Genomic DNA, 24089 nt, shown 5'->3' with positions numbered 1-24089 from the left:
TGTTAATACCTCAGCCATTTATTTCTTAAACATAAGAAAGAAGGGACGTCTCCAAGGTAAGAAAAATAACATCGCAATTTAAAATCAAGTGCACTTCATCGCTGTCTCGTCCTGTGAGGGAGCGTCCCCCTCCTCTCTGCGCCGTGAAGTGAGATAAACAAACTCAAAAAACGTACCCAAAGAATCAATCATCGCTGTAAGGCTTCGGGTGCCGAGTGCTGTGACGGTACTGTACGTTTAGATGTCAGTGGGGGTGAGTAATCTATAGATATAAATATAGATATAGATATACTGTATATATACACGGATCAGACATAACATTATGACCACTAACAGGAAGTAGAAAACATTAACCACCTTGTTACAACGAAATGTTCTGCTGGGAAACCTTTGGACCTGGCATCTGTGTGGATGTTACCTAGGCATGTACCACCCACCTAGACCAGACAAGGCCCCACCCCATAGCAATGACACTCCTTAATGGCAGCAGACGCACACACGAAGATGGTTTAAGAACAACTAAAAAAAAACATGAAAACAGCACAAACTGATCGTGTAAATGTGGGATGTACTGAAAGAAGCCTGATCCACAGAGGCCCCTCCCCTCTGTATGACCCAAAACCCCACACTAACAACATCCTGTTGCCATACACCACAGGACACCCTTACAAGGCCCATGTCCATTCTCTGATGAGTCACAACTATTTTGGAGACACAAGAGACCTACACGGCATTAGGAAGGTGGTCATAATGTTACGCCTGATCGGTGTATATCCACATTATCCGCCGATGCAACATCACAACCTTGTCTGGGACATCTGTGCACAAACAGAAATGTAACCGTGTGGCGGGAGGGTGTAACAGACTCCCGGAGGAGTCAGGCAGTGGGCTCATTTGTGCTAAATCTCCTGCTTTAAGCCGTTTACCAGGATGGGAAGCGAGGAGAAGATGACGGCTCTGCAGTCAGCGCCTCACCTGAGCCAGACCGTATTTGCAAGTCATTTCCGGCGCTCGCTAGAGCGCCCTCCGGTGAGCCAGAGGTACGGGGGTTTCACCGCAAGAGACGTTCAGCCAGACGATTTTGTTTCCGTGATGTCAGATATGAACCGTCGGTCACGGAGGCTTCAAACATCTCAGCCCTGTTGCCCACAGATGGCTGGGTTTAAGCCACGCGGGGCGGCGAATTTTATCGAAAATCGCAGGAAATTATTTGGAAGTCAATTTAATGCACTTTTCTGTGATAATAAACACGGCTACCACGCTCTGTTTGGCTTACCTAACAGCTCTGCGCTCTCTCTCCGCTTTGCTTTTAAACAAGCATCATGAATGAAGCGCAATTACTGCGCGGCCCAGGCCTGACTACCATTATACGCGAAGGTGACTCACCCAAAAACAACACGGATCATGACAATCTGGATTTAAGTGAACGGTTGGAAAAGCAGGTCACAGTCACACTTTAATAAATCCTTCTGTACAAAAAAAAAAAAGTCTTATTAAACCAGTAATCGACTCCTTGTAACGAGACAAAATCTAGATTAAAAATGAACTCTGAGGAGAAGATACATTAATGTCTCCTGAACCAATATCGAACAATCTTTACACTGTAATAGGCCCGTTGAGACGGTAAAATGCAGCAATTCGCGATTGCCTTAGTGCGTGTTACATACTCAGTATATATAACAATATACATTGATGGCGTTTCACATTTGACATTCTTGATAATACGTAATGTAATACCCACAAAATGATGCTGGTACCCTTTAAACAAGTCAGTCGCTTAATATTGATATTACAGGGTTTTACGTTGGGGGAGAAAAAGAAAAAAAAATGTAACTAATTAGAATCGAGACGAGTGACTGAAACTGAACAGCAGGTGGCAGTGTCGATCTGTTACGTAATGCATAAAAGTGTGTTGAGGCGTGGTAGAAATTTTACGCGGCTGCCATCTTTGCTTTGCTTCGTCCAGGAAGCTTTTTCCAGTCATTTCTCGCTGGGCTCCAGCCAGAGCGTTTGAATGTTTGGGGCCAAACAAATGACTCAGTAAACAAGCAGCTCAGTTTGGCAGTTGATGCTATCAAGTACGTACCCTCGCCCTGGACAGACTTGAAGAATGTCGCCGTGACGGTTCCCGAATTTAAAGAAATATTGTAAGGGAAAGAGGCAAAGCTGAGGCTCTGGCACGACACCGCGTTGGTGCTACGACTTCTAGTCGTTGTAGCTGATTGTTTGGTGTCAAAAAAAAAAAGAGGAACAATCAGAAACGTTGGCTCCTTTTTCACTTTGCTGATGCAGGAAAGATGGGTAGAGAGCTCTGCATTTCATCATCTCCTGTTGCCCTGTTGTCACGTTTACTCTGCGTAGACTGACACCAACACGGACCCAAGCCTCAGCCTTTAGTTCAATGTTTTGTGTATTCAGGAGGAGGGCAGTACTGGGTGAAACCTGGGGCTGTTCCAATCACGGCAAAGTCAACCATAAACATTTGAAAAGGCCTTATGTAAGGTTGAATCGGTCACTTGGCACGAGCCGTTTTGGCGTCTGAGGAGAGGTTCTCTTTGCCTGAAGCCTCGACCGCTGTGTGGTGTGGAGGCTCATGCTGAAAATGCACCACGACATGCATTAAACTGTACTTGAAAATGGACTCGAGAGTCGAACCGCTGCACAGACACGTCTTCAGCATTCTTAGAGAAGGGAGTCGTGTTTGCAAGAGTTCAAATGCTTTGCGTATTTTTTTCACATGTAATGAATGAAAAGAAATGAGAGGGCTCGGAGGTGACTGGAGCAGAGTGCGCACAGGCCGGGACTCAGACGCATCTCAACTGAACTCTTGTTCTCACTTAACAACAATTTAGCCCTCGGCTTCAACTCCCCGTGAGGATATTCGCTTCTCTGACCGTTCCTCCCGGCCAATAATGAGGCCAAAGCAGCAGTGGACGTTTCAGTGTATATTTTGGGATCTAAACGTCGGGGTTTTATGAGATTAGAGGGCTTTTAAAATGTCTCCTCTGGCTGTATATTTAATGTGTTCATGTATACTTATTTTGACACTATCTGGACCGGGAATCAAATTATTTCCAATAGACATTTTCGGAGGTTTTTATTGACCCATTTTGGCCGATAAAACGTCTGAACAAGAACATAGTTTCCTAGAGCCAAAGATGATCAGAACAAAGAGATATTCAATATACTAGAAAGTAAGACAATGAATCTGCAAAACTTTACTTGAAAGATTCAATTGTGCATTTTTATTTTTTTGTTTTGTACCTGAAATAATTGATTTATTGATTCTACTTTGGACGATGCCGTGCTTGGCAGCAGTGAGAGACTCTGCATCTAGAAAATGGAAAAATTGAAAGGCTGACTTAGTCTGTCCTGTTCAGTAACAGTTTAGAAAGGGAAATAAATAAACAAATAAATAAATAAATAATCTGCATGACTCAATTGCCCCTTTTCTATGTATTATTAATATTATACCATAATTCCAGTCTTTAAAACCAGATATTTCAAAAGCTTCCGTAAAATGTTATAAAATCAAGAAAATTCATTTCTGTAAATATTACTTTATATTTGTGATTTCCTGTAGCACTCTTTACTGTGTTTTACATATATATTTTCTGTGTTTGTCACTGCTCTCCTGAGGATTTTTTGATTATATTTAAATTTTGTTTTGTTTTGTTTTTGCAGTTTCAGATTGTGGCCTGAAATTAACCCCACACTTTTCTCTTGGTTTTATGCACGTGTTCAAATATCAAAAGAACTTCTCATTGACATTTTAAATGGCATTTAAAGCTTCAAGTTGGAACAATTTCCTCTTAATTCTGTACAAATTAAGAATGTTTTCAAACTTATAATCATTAGTCTTTGTTTGTTTGTGAGACTGTTTAAATTTGAATGAAGTAAATCAAGAGCCCTGGTTGAATAATGACTCTGTAGCTCCCCCTAGTGACTGCAAGCAATAGTTCATGAGTGAAACTCAGTGTAGCTTAGAAAAAAACAATGTGACAGACATGTTTGGAAGCAACGTATAAAAAAAGTGATGAGATGAATGCATTTTGTGCTGCCACCTGCATCTTGCTGAATTTATCAATAAATTAGCATTACAGTGGAAAACATGTACAAAACACTGATAAACACAGCAATGACTACATGCCCCCAGTATCCTGGCTAAGCCTTGGGAAAAAAACAAAACAAAAAAAAAACAACCCTGTTATCATAAGCAAGTTTTTGCACAATTGTGATATGACGTCATCACAATTACAACGCGACATTTTACATGCACATCATATACTGAATATTAATGTGCATGTAAGTAAACGTGAAAGAATGAAGGAGCTACTCTGCGATACAAATATAACATGATACATAAGGACTCACTGACGATACCTACACGTTATAGACACATTGCTCGTACATTCATATATGTCAACACTTAGATACGTATATACAGTATACATACAGTATATATTTGAATGTATACAGATATATCAAATGAGGAATAAATAGAGCCATTAATGATGTGAGACAGCCGAGTTTTCATCTTTCCTCTGTGGTGAGACAGCCTGGATTCATGCTGACATGCCTCAGAGCTTTAATTCAGGAGACAATCTGACGTGTGAGGCTGAACTCGTTTCTGAATGCAAACTGCAAACTGAGGCGAGTCCCGACTTTCCATCTCAGACTTTTCCCACTCTCACGATGTCTCCGCTGCAGATTTTTAGAAACACTCTCTCCCGACACTACATAGGTCTATTTGTGTATTAAATACAGCGTCTTTCAAATTGTCGTCTATATGTGACAACTACTGCCCGGTTAGTCATATTAAATGTGATTACATTCTATATATCTGATGGGGTATTGACATATATTGCAATGCTTTAGTACATAGAAACAAACAGAAACAAGGCTTCGTGACTCAGTGTGCATACGTTACTATATGAGACACACACATCGAGGAGGTGTATGGAGCTCTGATAAACTGTGTTGATGGAAAGAGTGGTGTTGGATACTGGCTGAATGGCCGTGTCAGGGAATTGGCAGTGGACAACTCTCTGGCGTGATGACTGTGACTCTCTGTTAGAAGTGGGCGACATTCTTCCTCCTGGGGAAAACTAAAAGCCTCTAGTTTGACAGCGGTAAACAGGGTGAAACCGACGTCTAAAGCTAGAACTATGCCTCTGTGTCAGAGCCTGCGTCATAGCCAAGTGGCCGGAGATGTTTTTTTTTTTTTAAGGTTTGTATTTCTGTGCTGGTGTGTCGGCTTCATTCTGTGATGAGGCTAAAATGCCGGTCAGTAGTCTACTTAGCTGCGTTCAATTTCTTTGCATACTTCAAACAAAGGTGTTTGGAGCTGCTCCTCTATGAGCCATAAACGCTAACAGCAGAGCTCCCCCTGGTGGCTGGCTGCAGTATAGGTCATAAGCTCCGCCCCCCTCCATATTAGTGGATGGGACTTGTGCCAAACTGAAACAAAAAAAATACTCAAGGATGGTTTTTGTCATTTTAAGTAGTCGATATAATGAAGATGCATGTTCAAGTGTCAATTGTTTGGATAAATTCAGTTTGACTTTATGGGTCATAATGGGTGGTTACCAGTTGCCATGCCAACCACTCCATAAAGTGTATGTAGTCTATGTTATGAGCTAATATATGTTGAGCTACAGTTAATGTTGCAGAAATCGGTGCAACAGAAAACATATTAGCGCTTAGTTGTCTGGCCACTAAGAGGCGTGATCGAGGAATATGTTTTAGGCCAATCACAGCATTTGCCTTAGTAGTAGTTAAATTTCCGGGGAGGCGTATGTGAGGCTATGCTGTCGGCCTTACACAGAAGCATAAATCTAGCTGAGCACTGTCAACACACATTACACTGGTTAAAATAAATAAATAAATAAATAAATAAATAAATAAATAACACATTTTACTTTTCCTATTTTGGCCTTTTGTTCAAATCCATTTGGAGTACTGACAGTTACTAAGCTGGCTGATTAACTCTACTATAGTTTCTATATGTGTGACATGTGAAAAGTATTCATCATACATCATTTAAAAAGACTTTTGTTAAAGCAGTTGTACATCTACTAAGGTAAAACATTTATTATTATATTGTATTTAAAGTATAAAGTCCCTGTTAACCTTTCTACATCATTACAGGTATATTATACAAGGTATGACATCCTAAAAATGAATTAAATTAGCCTCTAACACCAACTGAACCTGCAGTTTGTGTTTAGAGTGATTTTACTCAATACTAAGACCTTCTTTTTTACACAGAGGCTAATTTATATAGCAAAACAAAAGCAAAACTATTATCACTATTTAACACATATTTCATTTAAACAAAAGCCATTTAAAAAAATTAAATATTGTAAAAAAGAAAAGAAAAAATAAGCTCCTTCTTTTTAAGTGTTTCCCTCAGATTACTGCCCTCTTTCTCTGCGCGCTAACCGAGCTAAGTGTCTAGCTAAAGCGGACATTCGTCAGCTAAACGAGGCTGCTACAAGAACAACCCGCGCAGCTCATTATTTTTAATCAGCTCGACCTTTTGCACTGCAGACGAATTTCAAGCTACCGCTGTCAAACCAGAGGCCAGAGAGTCAAGGGAGGGAAATATGCCACACGGAGCTCGAGCTTGCATTAAGAGTGTGAGCAATTTGTGCATTAAACATCTCCCCCTGGAGGCAGAAGATTGAAAAAATAAAGGATCTTAAGGGTTTGAGTCTGGAGGTCATTTTTCTTTTGTCGTCTTCATGGAATGTTTGGGATTTCCCTCCATCCTGACATCTGGCGGACTAACGTTGCATGATGTGTGGCCATTTTGTAATTAGGAGTTTGTTAGGAATTGATGGAGGACTCCTGCTGGCGGAGACATCGCTGATTTTCCCGGCAGTGGAAAACTATGGAATGATTGTGCTATTATCTTCTAATTTAATCTACAACTTTGTAAGGAAATCTTAAAAATCAGGGGAACGTTTCCACCTTCTTCTTATCTCGTGGGAATGCTTTAGGTAGCTCAGCTCTAAAAACGAGGCAGACTTCGAGCTTTCGGCAGCGCGTTCTGCACATCTCTGCGGTGTATAAAAAGGGGTTTTTTTGTTTGCGTTTGAGAGCACACTCTTGAAAGAACGGCGAGAGGCGTGTGAAGGGGAAAAATAAACAACTGGAAATAAACAGCGTGTACGGTGTCGCGCGAGGGATAATTATCTACACGGATAAATAACGCATGTATGTCTGAGAATACCCCTGATGAGTTAAGATGGGTGCTGGTTTGGTCAAGGTGGGGTCAGTCTCTGAGAGCAGGTGAAGCCTGCGAAAGGCATGATGGGAGGAGACGGTAGCGGAGGGTCCTGCTTTCATTTGGCCTTTAGTTTGCCCACCTCCCCGTTGAGCTTTCCCTCCTTCGCCAGCTTCTCGTTGAGTTGGCACAGCTGGCGGAGGAAGCCGTCGTTGGGGCCGATCTCTCTCTTGTGCCGCACCGTGGCCATGGCCTGCCGGGCGTCCATTCTGTGGCGCAGCATGAGGTAGGCGACCACCATGGTGGGGGAGCGGCTGTAGCCTTCTCTGCAGTGGACGTACACCTTCCCTGGAGGACACGGAAAAGAAAGATGAGAGTGCTGCAAGGTTAAAAGAGCTGGTGATGAATACTAGTCATCTTTCTCATATGGAAGCTATAGGTTGCACGTTCTTTATGTCACAGCTCAGTTTGTTAACTCGGATTCTCTCACAACTGAGACCTACACAATATCAGGGAGGTGGTCACAATGTGGTCAAGCCTGTTCCTGTTTATTCTTTTGACGCTGTCTTTATCTTTTCTTTTTAACCATTGCTCGGTATCACGTAGTCTGTATTTATCCAGATGTGCTTCTATGTAGGAATTCATCCATCTTCTGTCCAACCTCTTTCGTTTGTGTCTCTGTAGCTCGTCGGCCCCAAACAGATGATTCCCGCATATGAGTTTTCTTTCTTCTTTAAAAGGGAGTTTTTTTTTTTCTTGCCATCATCACCTTCGAGCTTCCTCTGGTGGTTTTTAGGCTGCGGGTTCTGTAAAGCGTTGCCGACTACAAGGACGCATGAGACAGTTTGTCTATGTAGGGCAGGGGCAGAAACCCACAGAAAACAATCACAGTGAGCGGATGAAGTTGTGTGGCAAGGGAAAAAATGTTTTTAACATTTTACTGGTACAGAGAAAATGTCATACTCAAATGTCAAGAGATAACTTGATTTGAGAATTAAATTGACGTGATTAGAACCTGGAGCGTTCATGTTTTGTTTCAGTGATGTAAAACATGCCGACTCTCTAAGACCGAACAGACGAACCAGATTTATTCCTTAACGTTCGATGTTTACTCTACGAAACACAAACAACGAGGCCCGAGCAAAACGAGGAAACGAGGAAGAATCGAATTAAAACAAAACAGGGTAAGAGTAGTTGTGGGAACATATGCTGCGGATGAAGTTGCTTACGAAGCAGATTCCTTGCCAGGAGATGCAAATACAAGACCTGACCTCTGCTGCAGACTCGGCAAAGTCAATCATTTCCACTGCACCCGTGTGATACGGCCGACCCGCATCCTGCGTGCGGCGGAGAATCAGCGCTGCTGCAGAACACGCCCCGCGCTCGCCGCATTTCTACCTTCAAGCCCGTTCGTGTCGCTCGCGCTTCTCTTTGTGTGTAACCTAAACTTTCATTACAGACCAGCTGAAGCCACATGAGGGATTTGACTTGGCAGAGCAGCAGACGAGCCGGGCTCAGGTCAGATCTGCGCATTCTGCACTTTATTTGAAACTCGACACCTCTCCGTGTCCCTCTCCTACTATTATCCCTAACATCTCACTCCCCTTCTTCTCCTCTTTCCACTTTCCTCTCGACAGTCCTCCGCCGATGAAATGACCTCTTCAACAGCTAATCACCGGGCCTGCCACAGATCGATGCCGATTCCACTGTATCCTCTTGTTAGACACACAGGAGATTTGGCTCGACTCATCTGCTCACTCCGTCGCTCTCTAGTTGACACATATCCCTGTCTCTGTTTCTTTGGGGCGGCAACGTCGCACTGACAGTGTAAATATGTGAATTTGTGTCGAATATGTCGTCTACTCCAGTCACTTCATTATGTGCATCACAGCACGGCTCGAGCATGCACACCATTTGAAGGATCACAGGCGGTTTAAGATTCTGCGTCAATTTGGCGCTGTAGCTATGGCGACAGCCCAGGCCCTAACGACATGGCTTAATGTGCACCTCTTCAGTGATCTAACCGAGACGACGGAGAGCTGTGGTTGGTCCGCTTGGTAGTAGCATGTTTCTGTTTGCTTTAGTTATTCCGGCTGCTTCTCCACATGCGCAATTTTCAAATTGATTGTTTTGGATCAATAAACACGGAACACGTCCAGGAAGGATTGACTGAGGAGGCTTGAAACATTTGTATGACTCATCTTCAGTGAAACAAAAATTAACCCGGCAAAAACAGCTCCGATGTGGCGTTTCGGAGCGAGTGGGTGAGCCAGACTGACGAACACCGAAGTGTAAATGGATTGAACCGACGTAGGCTACGTGGTTACGCTGTCTAGTCCCTAGTCTAGTACTTTAAATGAGCCTTTAAAGTACCATCAGTTGTTGTAACAAGCTTCGCTGAATGTCAAACTCTTCTCTTTCTCCCTGTATTTCCAATATGAATCTCTGCAGTTATCCTCATAATTAAAGGGGAAAAAAGAAAAAGGAATTAATCTCAGAAGAATAAGAACAAGAAAAGAGGTCGAGGGGAAGTGTTATGAATTTGAAGCAAGCTTTCGCCTTTGTTTTTGTTTTAAGCTACTTGTTAATTGTCACGCGTACAAAACAAGACCCACAAGCAAGACCCACAAGCACACCTATGACATTTTTAACAGACTGGCAGCAGGATATAAGGTAGTTTGGTGAGAAACCCACTGAAAATGTGTCACGCCTTATTCATTCTACAGTCGAGTGCACGCAGAAGCACTCAAGGTTAATAGATTAGACTGATTAGAAAACCTTGAGCTAAAAGACGCTGAATTCCTTTGCGGGGGCCGAGGTTTCTGATCATTCTCCGATTCTAACTCTTTTAAATGACTAATTTCAAATTATGGTGATCGGATGAAAGTGTGCAGAGCTTGTAAACACGCTGAAGCCTTGAGGCTTTACTACGGGGAACTTCTGGGACCAGTGCATCAGTGCAGTTCCTTATTAAAACCCCCGAGCAGTGACCTTTTCAGAGCTCACAGCCGAGGGTCATAAAATGTCACAGATTATGTTGCACAAAGCACCACAACGCCAAACTGTAGCAGAATTCTTTCTTCTCCACCGCTCTCCACCTTTGATACTCGTGCACGTTTTGACAAACTGCCCGGGAATGCAGGATGCTTTCTGTGTCCTGTATTCTTCTGTATCCTTCACGTGCAGCGGCTAAATTTAGTCGTAGCTTTGGGAGAACAGCGGAAAGATTTTTTTTTTTTTTGGAGAGCTGAGGCCCACTGGGGTTGACAGCTTCTTCAATTCTGCTTTCCAAACTCGTGCACCAACGTGTGAGATGTAAGAATATAACACACCTGACCTGGCTAACTTTTTAAAAAATGTACACACCAGCGCTTGAGCTGTTCTCTTGTGAAGTGAAGCGTTAGAGGACTTGTTTAACACTAGCTAGTAAAAGCTATTGCTACAGGTGTGTGTATGCATGGAAGATCGTGATAACGCCGACATCAAGGGACGTGATCTGATAACACGGAATATGGAGCAGGGCTCAGGAGTGCGTCAGATTTAGCTTAACGCAATCAGGGCCGTCATGATTGTCCCCGGTCTTCAATTTAAAATCCAGCAAAGACGTGAACTGAGATTGAGTCAATGAATGAGGTCTTTGTTTTTTTTCTGTTTTTTTTTTTAGACAAGAACGAGAGGAGCTCGTTTTCACGTCTTGGGTTGTGGGAACAAATCATGTGTGGGCTGCTCTAGTGGGAAGAAACATTGTGTTACTGTTTGTTCTTTAACAAACGTTTCAGCAGCTGTTCTGTTACCGACGCGGTTACAGCGCTACCTCCATACATGGCAACTTTTTACCCAGAAGAAGACCTTTACAGATATGGAATACAAGTTAAGCTGGCTCTGCGTCATTCAGACACGACTGACCTTTACAGAAAGAGATTTGGCATCTAATGTAAAAGACTACACGGTGCAGCACGTATAAAGCATGACACTGACAGTTCCATTAACTTCTTGGCCACTGGGCACATTTAAATTCCTCTTTTTTTTTTTATTTTGGTTAAATATTTCCAAAACAATTCCACTTTGCAATCAGATATGTAACACTAATATGTAAAAATACATAACTAAACATTCAAATGTGTGTGAAGGTTCTCAGTCATACTGGTCACGGTTGGCTGAACTGAAGGAGCTACTTGGATGATGATGATGAAACATCCAAACAAACGAGTCCAGATGACTTTCTTTAATGGTTTTTGGATAAAACGTCCGAATCTTTTGAAATATCTTGCATGTGAACTGGGCCGGTACCAAGGCAACACCAATGGGAGTGCTCCGTAGAACAAAACATAAAGAGTTTCCCAAATGCTGACCTCAGTGAAACACTCTCCACGTCTTTGGTTCCTACCACCAATTTCTGAACCCATATAGTTCCATCCATACAGTTGCAATATCTGTATGTTTAGCTTGTTTCACTCATTCTAAGAGGGAAAATACGAGAGCCTGGAACACCCACTGGTGACCAAGTTTCAGCTACAAAGTAAAGAGTGACGGGTGAATTGCTTTATATGCAGATGGGGCTGAAGGAATTAATGGAACAGCTCCATGCTCGACAGCACAAGCAAAAAGATATGTCTACTGAAGCAAAAGTATGCAGAATAATAGTACATGTGTTTGTGATACTACCAGGTACATCCAGTTTCCTTTCTGCTCTGCCAACTCCTGACAGTAATATGTGTTTTTTCACTATGTTCACTTGGTGGTTGCTACCTTTACCTGTGGTTTTGTGCTCTATAAGAAATAGACAGGATGTTTATTGGGGTTTTTGCAGTTGCCAAACAGAATGTTGCACCATTCAGACACCTGGGGCAGAGAGGAGCTTCTAAATAGCCTCACCTTTGCCATTATTGTGCGCTAAGGCCTTGTCGATGAAGTCGGCCCCCTCCTCAAAGAAGACACACAGGCTGAACTGCTCCGTGTCATTGGCCTTGATGCCGTGGTACGTGATGCCCGTGCCGGCGTAGAACTCCGCACTGGTGTTGACGTGCATGAAGGAGGTCCCCTCTGCCACGTTGAGGACGTGCGTCACTCCGAGTTTCTGCAGGCGCATCGTGTTCTGCGCAACGAACCTGGACGGGCGAGACGGCGATAAAACAGTCAAAGTTGAAAAAAATACAAGTTTGTACATTTGTAAAAACTTTAAGGGTTTGTTGGATAAAACTTATGTTTTTGTTCTATATAATATAGTGTCTGTGTACAGATACTAAATAGATACTATAGATATTATAGTATATAAGATAAGATAAGATAAGATAAGATATGATATGATATGCCTTTATTCATTCTTTATTCATTTAAATTTTATATATATATATATATAACCAGTAAAAGCAACGCAGATTTCGGTGCTTCATTTTGGTGCCACTGAATTTTAAATTAGCGCCCCCTTAGCTCTATTGCTGCGCCGATGCTACACGTCAGTTTTTCACCTGCATGGATTGAGTGAACCTTCAAAATGCCTAAGGCCAAATGGTTTGGCTGTACTCTACCTGTAAGTATGCAAGACTCTGCAACCTCCAACAAGTGCCCCTGAGGTGATATGGATAAGGGAAGTAACACGTCAAATTTGATTAAACATCTGACGACACAAAGCGTTCCTTTAAAGCTGAGAAATGTACCGAGACTCCACGCCACTGTTTTCATTATGATAATTATGACAGTTTATGGTGAATTTTATTTAAATTATTATTCTTTTCAACTTTTCAAAAGTATTGGTTTGGCACCGGTATCGGATAAAACCTTAATGATACCCACCTCTATTTGACAGTATAAGTTGCATCTTTCGTAACAACGCTGCATGCATTTTCTGGACACCGTGCTGGAAACATCATTTGAATCCTGTATAACTTCTGGGAGCTGCAAGAAGGACTTTTCAGAACTTATTTCTGGCATAAGCCAGACTAGAAGGACTGTCCGTCATCTCGAATGGTTCATAGAGCTAAACAAGAGATGATCTAAACACAGGGACACGGTACAATTGAGGTATTTGTCACCAACAGGGTACAGTCACTGGATGATACTCCATTTAAGATTTAAGGCATTTTTGGCCCTCGTTGTGAAGAGAAACATTAAGTAATGGGGTGAGCGAGGGGCCATGACACAGGGGGTGCCACCGGGTGAGCGATGGCGGCACTGAGGCAAAACCGATTCCAAATGAGCCATGCACGGAAAATAGCACAAAATTGAATAACAGTCTTCAAAGGCAAGAATTATGAGGCAGAAAAAAAAAAAAAAAAAAAAAAAACAACAGCCAAAAGTGAAACAGATGGATTAAAAAGGAATACAAATGCAAAAGAGACAAACACGAAACGACTTAATTTCTTCGGCACTCGATGAACTCGAGCAGGACGACGGACGAGTGCAGCTCCACTCCAGCAGCTTCATCTCTATCTCCACCCTCTCTCCTTCAAGGAAACAATAAATCTATAGCTGCTTACCTCCAGCTGTGATAAACTTCCAGGACTGCAATAGTGCATATTAGACCTATACAGAGCGGTACAAGGTCCTGGGCCGCCTGGCTCCAAGCCCATCTCCACTGTTGACCGTAAAACCCGAGCAAAGACACTGATCATTGATTCTGATTAACAACATCCTTTTGCGTATCGATACTGTAAGATGTATTAAGGTTTTATGGACCAATTAGGGTCACTAATTCTACATAAGGTATCTTTAAATAGTAAACATACATTATAATGTCGCTATGCACAGACATAAAAGACAAAACTAGAAATTGAGGCCATCTATAAGTAACGTGTCACCTCTGAATTTACCTTTATTCAGATCAGAGAATCGTAAATCTTACTTAATCTATAAAACGCTCACTATGACAGCGCCGTGTGCTTTTATTGCCATATCTGCTCTCAGTCAATACCGGCTAGGTGACCCCGGGCAGCTCCCCAGAGGTGGTGACTGCAAAGCCCCCTCCACAAGAACTAATGAAAAAAAAAAAAAATAAAAAATCCTCCCTGACACTATTTTGCTCTATATGAGAAGAGAGGAAGCTGACACCGGCTGCCAGCTGCAGGACGGAGACTCCGAAATTTGACGAAGCAACGTTCACGATTCCCCCCTCGTTTCATTCACAAAACGCTTGTGTATATTTAGACCGAGCGTAAACCTCGTCCTCATGAATGATTCAGAGAGCACTTACATGCAGCGCAAGTAAAGCGAGCATAATCCCGCAGCATCTCTGCGCGCTGGAGCTAGTAGTTCACATTTACTGTACTTTCCACGAGACGCGCCGCGGAGGCTCGCCGGGTTGATCCGGGTTCACAGCCAGCGGTTTCCTTCCGATTTTGCCAGGCCTGTCCCGGCCTACTCACCCGGGGATCTGCAGTCCCAGCGCATCCATTATTAAAGACCTGCTCCACAAAGAGCCAGAGTGTTTCTGCAAACAACCACACCTTAAGTCTTGTCCCTGAGCTGCTGACTACTACTGATCTGAAAAAGTTTGCAAAGTACAGTCATAATGCATTTATGGACGTTTCCAGTAGTGACTAGCCGAGCAAACGCAAGTGCTGCGCTGGTCACTGTCTTATGCAATGAAATTACTCGCAGATGACTTCTTCAACCATCAGATATTAAAGAGAAAACAGTAGTTTAATAAGATTCGTGAGGATTTTCTGGCGGTTTTTAGAACGGAACTTACACGAGTGAACGATTAACACGTCTATTTAATTGAGTCACGACCTGCAGCCAACCTAGATATTGGATCTAATTCCAGAACGACGCTATCACGAGAAGGTTTGATGAATATTTTCAAGGGCAGATTATTCATTTTTTTTTCTAGAACGGTAAAAACCACATCCGTGTCATGCGCCACGTACACATGCAAGCACTGTGTTAATAGAAGCGTTTGTTTTTAATTGGATTTTGCCGGCCGGCTCGCCGCCAGTCTGATTTGTAACAGGGCACAACTAATGAGATGCTTGGGCGGAGATGGCCACCAGTGGTGGGAACGGTGGACGAGGCCCAGGTTTTAATCAACAATCAATACCACCTTGCTCTGCCCGAGACATTTGTAATATCACATTACATCACACGGGTGCTTTCAGCCTGTTCAGACAATCTATGATGCACTTTAACAGTAAACTTGTTCACGGATTAATCTCACACTGTTTGAAGGGGATATTCAGTGATTACATATTAACAGAGAACTGAATTTCTTCGTGAAATGGAAATCACATTCAAGTCTCCCTTTCAGGCTGACAGCACGGTCTGATCAGCTTCAGTGCCAGCACTTTGTTAGGAGACTTGGCCGGTCAGGTTGGCATATTCAGATGGATTTAGTTGTAGCACGGCGCTACAGTAATGTTCTCGCGCTCCGTCCTGTTCACCCCTCCTCCAGCCTCTCTGCTGGCAGCGGCCGGAGCCACATGATGGACTGCACAGAGACAACAACTTTCTCTGGGGCATCCCTGGATCGCTTCCCTACCACGAATCTATAAAAGTCACATTAGGAGCTGCTCCGTGAAAGCTTGTATTACATTACCAGCCTGCAGAACATATTTGAAAAGTATATTTTCCGTAAATGCTTTCTTCTTTATTGGCTGTTCCGAGAAAGTTGACATTTGAGACCTGAAAATGTTTTTTTTTTTTTTTTTTTTTTTTTAACACCAAAGATGAGAAGATAATTTTGTATATTTGATGTTATTAGCTTGTCTGGTATATTTTAGTTCGTGTAGCACTACCTGCCTGTCTCAGTACGACTAATGCTCCTCCTTTTTTCCTATTTTTGAATCACCCGTGAAGTAGGCGGCGCAATGGTGGCGCCATCATGGCGACAGACGGAGGCTCCACGCTGAGCTTCAAAACCACTCTTCAAGAATCCTGGAATTTTCCAAATTCTTTCTTTCTTTCGCCGCATTTCCCATCAGTTTCCATTAAGGCTGCCCAATAAGAGCAAAAATGGTTAAAAAAGAAAATAATCCTTACATTTTTGAAAGGGTTAGGGTCAGTTTGCCAGTGCATTGATATGAAAATTGAGGAATGCTGTGTCGGAGCAGGAAGTACTAGGAACTGGTTCTACTGGAACGCCGAGCTGTAAATTTACCAAGGAGACGGCAATTTAATCTCAAAGTCAACGGCAACCAGTCGACCAACAACTGCAGATTTATGGTTCAGTCCTTGACATGTTTCCATACACATATAAACTATATATGCTACGGGTCTGAGGGCACAACATCCTTCACCGCGAGATAGAGTTCAATTGCAGCTATTTATTGGTTCCATAGTGCGATTTTACGCACTGAAAACTATATCAGGTTTGTGCTGATGTTCAGTCTCAGAAATTCAACTTTTGACGAAAAGTAAAATAACAAAAACTTCTCTGAACAACCAAAACTAAGCCATTACTTATTGGGAACAAGGCTGGCAGTTCAATTCATTATTTAATCTATAAAATGTCACAAAATAAAAGATTGCTAAATAATAATAATAAAAAAAAATGGAACAGTTACTTGATTAATTACTAAATTACTAATTTTGTAAATTGGCTATCTAACTGATTAGTTTAAGATCTGGTATCCATTTATTCATCTATTTATCTATTTTAAAAGATCGTTTCTTGTGCTGTCAACTTGCAGTGAAAACTACACCCGGTCACACGTGATATTGTGACCGTCTGTACATTCATTGGCTCTTCTGTTGCATATCAGATCACAACGTGTACAGCTCAAATTTTTTTAATTATTTTTTATTGAGAACCACAATTTCTAAATATCCGTATTTTATGTCGTTTCTCATTTCTCTGACTGTACTGCTGCACCAAAACACCGAGACAAATTGCTCGTGCGTGTGTGACAACACATCACAATTCCAATATTCAGCTTCTGTCTTGACAACAGGTTTATTATTACTGATCAGATCTCTGTAGCGCTTTCCTTTTCAAAAAAGGAAGAAGAAAATACACTCTTCTGTTGTTGAATGAGGTCGTGGAGGTGCACAGCCTCCACTGTAAAGATAATAACAACCCACTACTCTACTGTGGATTTCTGCTGCATGTGATTAAATGAGCGTCTTCCGATTCCTCACGACCCTCTTTGTTGTGCACGAGGACCACCTATTGTTTTGCATTTTATGAATGAAAGATGAGATTCTGATGAGGTGATTGTTGTGTTACGGGGGTGGAACGGGGAGCGGCTTGATGAAGATGGCACGATGGAGGGATTCACTGAGTAAATATGGGCTTTTTTTTTCTTTTTTTTTTTTTTTAAATAATATTAACGTCCTTCAAGTCTGACTCTGTGCAGCTCTACATTTGAACCAGGAGTCGACTGATCCTCGGATGCATTACGTTATTGTGACATTAATATTGTTGTTATTGTGTTACATTGTTATACAACCTCCACCTGTGTGGCACGCGGCTACAGGATCGAGGCTACAGGCTGCTGCCGCTGCTGCTTCTTGGAGGTTATTTGTTGACAACAACAGGCTGTCGCTTCGTCCATGATGACAGCAGCGGAGACGCCAAAAAAAAATAACCAGCCCGCCCTGCGTGTCGTGCTGCCCGGGCATGCGACGCTGTTGTCATTGTGGTGACTGCGGGTGAGGGAGAGGGAGAGGGTAAGAAGACTCACGCGTTTCCGATGTATATCCTGGGAAAGACCTCGTTGAAGTGTTGCGTCGGCAGGGTGTAGAAGCCGTTGTCGTCGGACAGGAGCTCGTTGAGTTGCTGGACTGTAACCTCGCAGCCTGGAGCCGGGACTTCAGCCGGTGGAGGCGGCTGTGGAGGCGGCTGCTTCGTGGGACTCAGGTGTTTCTTCATGCCTCCTCCTCTTCTTCTTTTTCTTCTTCGTATCTTTATCCTCCTTCTCCTTCTCTCAAACTAATGTCAGACTCGCGAGCCTCGTCTCGTCGCTCAGCTGCATTTTACCTCCGCACGTGAGTCGTGCGCGCACTACCAAGGTGTCTGAAGAGGCGGGAGCTCGACAGCCTCTCCCGTCGGCGTCAATGTCTCGGGAGTTTTCGCGAGCAAATCCGCTCTCACTTTCAAAGCAAAAGAGACCTTTGCAATAGCATTTCTAAGACACTTTCTACCAGACTGTTGAACTATGGTAAGCCTTTTTAACATGTAATGGTTAAATTTGGCTATCCAGAATTAACATTGCAGACATCAACAACGTCATTCAGACTAGTCATAAATGCATTTTGAATAGATGGAATTTTCATTCAACATATCTATAACATCAGTTTCACTTGTCGAAACAACAGCTAGATCTAATTCAGTTTTGCCTGTAGTCAAAACTGAATTACAGATATCTGTAACTGTCACACATGTGACACGTTTAATGTTGTTTTCAGTGACATCATTGCAGACTAATGAAAATGACACTGGAAATATCTCTTCAATATGCAATTGTGACTAGTCTGAATGATGTTGTTCATATCTGCAATGTTAATTCTAGATAGTTATATTTAGCCATTACATGTTAAAAAGGTTTGCCATACACCCATCACACTGTACCTAACACAAAAAAGACTCTAGAAGGACTCTAGCCAGATAGTTGTCTGCACCTTACTGCACCTTATTGCACCTTACAGGATAAAACTCAAGCAGATTTTTTATTAATTTACTATATTTTAATCTCAATACAGATTTTTTTATTTTGTTCCCCCCTGTATATTCAGTTTATTGTTATATGAGAAATACAATACAGTAGCATTGCACTGCTTTTATTTTTAACGACAATACAACACAACTTCCGGTGTTGTTCTCTGTGTTTGAGGCTTGCTTGACGCAGCTCCTTTTCTCCACCACTATCTCCAGCAGACACACCCCACAAGCAGTGAGACACTCCGGAGACGGACCTGCTGGACCGGAGGAGGACTGTAGTGACACCACGTCAACAAGGGTGCACAGCGTGCAGCCTTCGAGTGCTGCTCGTGAGATGCTAAAATTAGACACACTGCGCTTTGTGGCCGCGTTTCATAACCACACCGCTGATAAGCAGCCAGAAGTCATTCGTTGGTAGATAACAGACTACAATTTGGAGTCTGGATGTTTTTGGGGTTTTTTTGTGCGAGGACATCAACAAGTGGTCACTTCTTTTAGGATTTATTACTCCTGTTGGCCTTGAGCATTCAATTCTCACAGAATGTATTAATTAACTCCATATTGTAATTAGATGATGCATAGTAATACATTTAGTTTATCGCTCCTGTTCACCCTTAATTATGTTTTTGACTTTTTAGTTTTATGAAACATTTTTGTGATGCCATTATATAAGTGTGACTGTTATACATCCCAAATCAACACTGATGTTGGCTCATGGGGTCCAGCTAACTTGACCAATCAACACAGGAACACACAGTCAAATCCTTTGAGACCTCAAGGCTGAGGAGCTTTTGCTTGAATCAATAACATTTTCCTCTGCAGCCTTCCCCGTGGAGTACCACAAGGTTCCACATTAGGGCCGCTTATTTTTTACTGCACATGTGATTAATATGAGCTCTTTTTATTTAGAAGAAATGTAAACAGCACACAGACACCCAGCTGTTGCATCATTTCCTTGATTAACTGCTATTTAAGATGCAAAATTCATGGTGGCAGGCAAAAAGCGAGTAAAACTGTGGTCCTCATCTCATCAGCCATATAGACTTCACAGTAGCCTGGCTTTCTGTCTTTTGCTGTAAATTGACCTTGAATAAGGCCATACATAAGGCCAAGCTGAAATGTCTCAATCTAATAAATTTGCACCGTATACTGAAAGCACTGCTGGAGTCTTTGCCTCTTCAATATAAATTTCTTTGCCAGAAATCTGTGTCATCTTGGATTATTGTACTCCTATCTATAAATCCTCTAAAAAATAAAGATGAAAGATTGAGATGTTAGTGCGAGAACAAATAAAGATTTCATGCAAGAACAATTAAAAACATTATTATTATTATTATTATTTTTAAAAACGTATGCTATGTTTTATGAAGAGAAATACTATAGAGAAAACACTGTAATGTGCAAACCGGGAAAGACGTGTTAATAAAAAAGGATAAAATGTCATTAATGTTTCACTTGCTGGATTTAAATACTCTATTTCCAAATATGAACAGAATTAACACATCTTGATAGAAGCGTTTGAACTGTCCACTAGATGTCAGCATATGCACTTAAAAAGCTATGTGTTTGAGGGGAGATAGAGTCTGTGATTGCACACTGAGTTGTTTCGCTGTTTAAGATCCAAGGCAAAGATGTGTGGCATTTCAAGATTTCTGGAACTAATTTACTGCATAAATAAAGGGAAAAAAAGGATCTATTTTGTTTTTTACGTTGTAGCTGCTTCTTGTTGCACGACAAACACGATCCGATGGTCGCATACAACCACAAGATGGAGCCACAAATCCACACAGATTAGAGCGTGTGAAGCAGTCATTTCCAGAGGCGCAGAGGGGGGACTATTTAACCAAACAATAATTATATCCAAGCACACAGCGAATGGTAAATAATGCATGATTAATGAGTGTTGTTTAACTGTCAGTCAGCGGAGTTGGGGGTATGCAGTTAGAGCTCTTCCTTTTTTTTTTGTAACCCCTTGATGGCATCTTCGAAGGAGAGGCTTTTAAAGTGGGTTAATGAGTCATAATAATTCATTCATTGGAGTTCAGCCAGTGGCCCACAAACGATGGATTTTATGCAAGAAAAATTACCTGAGAGGTAAGTGTTTGTATCAGATCACTGCTTGAGTGTCTTAGTTTCAAGTGACAATCTCAAACATCATCTTTCCTTTTAGCGAACGGCGGCTATGATTATAAGGACAATATTTCTCCAATCATTTTTATCCAAGATTCTGACCTAAAAATTTACACATATACGCTAAATAAAATTTAGCCCATCTGATGAGGGACATGTGTTTAAATGCCCCAAAACATCAATCACAATAGAACTTTTCTGACAAAGTGGTTCTGCTACTGTCGAGTGTTGATGCTGCCAGAAATGTAACAGAAGAACAATCGTTTCCCTGCCAACTTTACTGCCAGCATTTGATCGATTCGGTCGAAGGAGATGACCAGGATGGAGATACGCTTTCAACGTTGCTGCCCACGTTAGATTCTGGCTTTGCTTCAACAACCGCTTGTTTTGCCACCTCCATGTTTCCGTCCCTCGCGGATGCTCGCCACCTGATGTTTACCCCACGTGGAGCAAATATCCTCAGAAAGTGCAGATATATTCCAGCCACGTACACAGATGGAACATTATTATTCTGATTGGGCTAATAATCCAATGATAAATGGTGTAAATGCAGTCATTGTCAGTGAGGCTAACTTAACATCTTTGAGACTGACACTAACACTGTCATTTTGGGGAGTATGTGTCAACCTTCTCCAGTGCACAGTTCCTTTTGTCATCAGCGCGTATCTTCATTTACAGTCTTAGAGGCTTATTTAATGGCTCCGCCGGACGAGTTGACGGGCCGGGTCAGGTTTGCTGTCGGTGGCCTGTGAATCCCACTGAGACATTTTCAACGTGCCGCTGGGCTTTTTCGACTTGACTCAGATGCTCTTGACCCACTTCACTTAAAGGCCCGTGCCAGTCATCATTTTTGAGTTTCCATGGCAATGTAAGGAGATGCAGTGCAATGCCATGGCAACAACAGATCTTGCGGAACAAGAATAAGAGCTCCCCGTTGTGAACACACCTGCACGTGCGCTTCTGTGTGTGCATAACGTTACGTTCTGAAGTGCTACTGGACAAAATATTAGACTAAATGCATCCGCAGACAATTTAGCAGGTTAATTAACCCCTTAGTAAGTCAGTCACTGAGCTTTCATAATTCAGTCTTAAGTCGCTTTTAGGATATTCTAAGAAATAGAGGCTGTAACCACTGGTCATGTAGCCAACGCACTTAGCCAAACACTAGTTGGCGCTATGTCTGCTTTTTTGCCAGTCAGGTTAAGTTTTGTTTCTACTTCCTGCTTGACAATGGTGACTGAAATTTCGCTAAAACGGAGTCATGCAAATGCTTGTATCTCCTCAGCTAACCTTTCTTTGATGTGTTCCATCCGTATTGATCCAAAACAATCAATTCGAAAATAGCGGAGGTGGAAAAGCAGCTGGAAATACTAAGCGGACACACAGAACTACCAGTACTACTAATGCACAGATCTGAACTGCCTATTAGTTGGCAGTAATATTAGGCACAGTAGGCTAGTACTCTGCAGTTTGGAGGGGTTTTCAGCATGTCACAAAAAATGAAAAGTGATGATATCAGAGAAAGGACTATCCCACAGTTTATGCTTCTGGGTTAAATTGACGCAGAGGTTAACTGAGGCTTGGAGGATCAGGCATTTTTGTGATTCGTGTTCGTCAAAATTTCTGTGGAATTCGGCCGAAGTTTCGGCGAACATCAGTCGCCATTGTTTAAAGTGAAGCAGGAAGAAGAAACAAAAATGAACCCGATTGGCAAAAAAGACACAGCGGCATCTAGTGTTTAGGTGGCGTTGTAACAGAGTGAGCCAAACTTGAAGAGCGCACAAATATAAACTATAAATCTCCCGCTGGCTCAGGCTGCGTGCATAGGTCACTGAGTCTAGCTCCCACATTACTATAAAAGCACCATAAGGCTAGCGACACATGTACGCAAATTTACTCCACTGTGGGATAAATGAGGGATTATTTTATCATGTCTTATCTGATCTGATGTTGCTATGTACACACACGCACACATATATATTCATATGTGTATATATCGAAGGCCTTTTAAAAGTAAAAATATACGGCGTGAAAGCACAAAAATATAATACTAACAAGCTCCACACTACAGTACTGGTAGCTATTGCTCCACATTTTTTGACAGATTATTTTTTTGGTCAGGATGATTTTTTTTTTTTTTTCTGGTTGCAACATTCGCCTCGAGCCTGTTTTAGTCATCGTAGGCATTTTTGAGACAGTTTTGCTTCAACTCTGATCAAATCAGCCAGTGATTATGACAGAGAAGCTGCTTCTGTCATCTAACTGAACTGAAACCAAGCAACCCTTGATTAATTGTATAGGAGAGTATATAAGCTTAAATAATAATAATAAAAAACTTTTTTTTTGTGCGTCCTGTATTCCATTTAGTAAACACTTGCAGCTCCTTAGAATTCAATGCCTTAAAAATGCCCTTTTTATTATTGTTTTTAAATTCAGCAGCTGTGTATTTTTACACTCAATCAATTCTTTTTTTTTTTATTTTACTGCCAATTTTAAAGAAGAAAGAACAGCAGCAGGCACCACAGCGATAATGTAACATAAAGATGCAGAATGGATAAATTATGGGGATTCTGAGGCCGGCACGAGCCCCATCTGGTAGAGAGATGTCAAGAGTTAACATTGATTTAGGAGCGTTTTTATTGACAGTTTCCCCTCCTCGTTTTACATCATGGCGCCGCGTGGCCAGTTAATTGGACAACTACCACCTGAGTCCTTCTGCAAATCAGCCACCAGTGACAGGCAGCGGAGTCACACAGGCTGCCCAGATCTTGTTGTGTTCCCACAAATATCTGCTATTAGCTCCTGTAAATCTGCCAAAAACCTGCATGGAGAGCGTGAGCGGCTCACACTGAAGCTCATCTCTGGTAGTTTTATTTATAAAAATGAGTTGGTCAGTTGATATGTTGCAAAGACTGAAAGATTATAGATGATTTACTTTACTTAAATATTACCTGAGAAAGAGAAACGATTCCTCTTCTATTCTGGACCAACACTTAAATCGGAAAGAGAAATCACGATGTAATTGTTGTCAAATTACCGCATGAAACGTAAAGTGAGAAATATTTATAGACCATTTTCTTCCTTAATAATGGCAAAAGAGTAAAGGGTTTCCTTCCATTTTTGTAAAAAAAAAAA

General features: G+C 41.9%; 1 protein-coding gene across 1 annotated transcript; it reads right to left on the bottom strand.

Moving 5' to 3' along the window:
• dusp3a (dual specificity phosphatase 3a) lies at nt 1–19030 on the bottom strand. The gene is made up of 3 exons (XM_047610085.1): nt 17848–19030; nt 12107–12339; nt 1–7579 (listed from the first exon to the last, which is right to left on the bottom strand). The coding sequence occupies exons 1-3, from the start codon at nt 18033–18035 to the stop codon at nt 7350–7352; spliced, it is 651 nt and encodes a 216-aa protein (XP_047466041.1). The 5' UTR covers nt 18036–19030; the 3' UTR covers nt 1–7349.
• Nucleotides 19031–24089: the final 5059 nt, after the last annotated feature.

This window comes from Mugil cephalus, chromosome 16 (genome assembly GCF_022458985.1).
Source record: "Mugil cephalus isolate CIBA_MC_2020 chromosome 16, CIBA_Mcephalus_1.1, whole genome shotgun sequence".
Lineage (NCBI taxonomy): Eukaryota > Metazoa > Chordata > Actinopteri > Mugiliformes > Mugilidae > Mugil > Mugil cephalus.
This window is presented reverse-complemented; position numbering and strand designations above follow the sequence as displayed.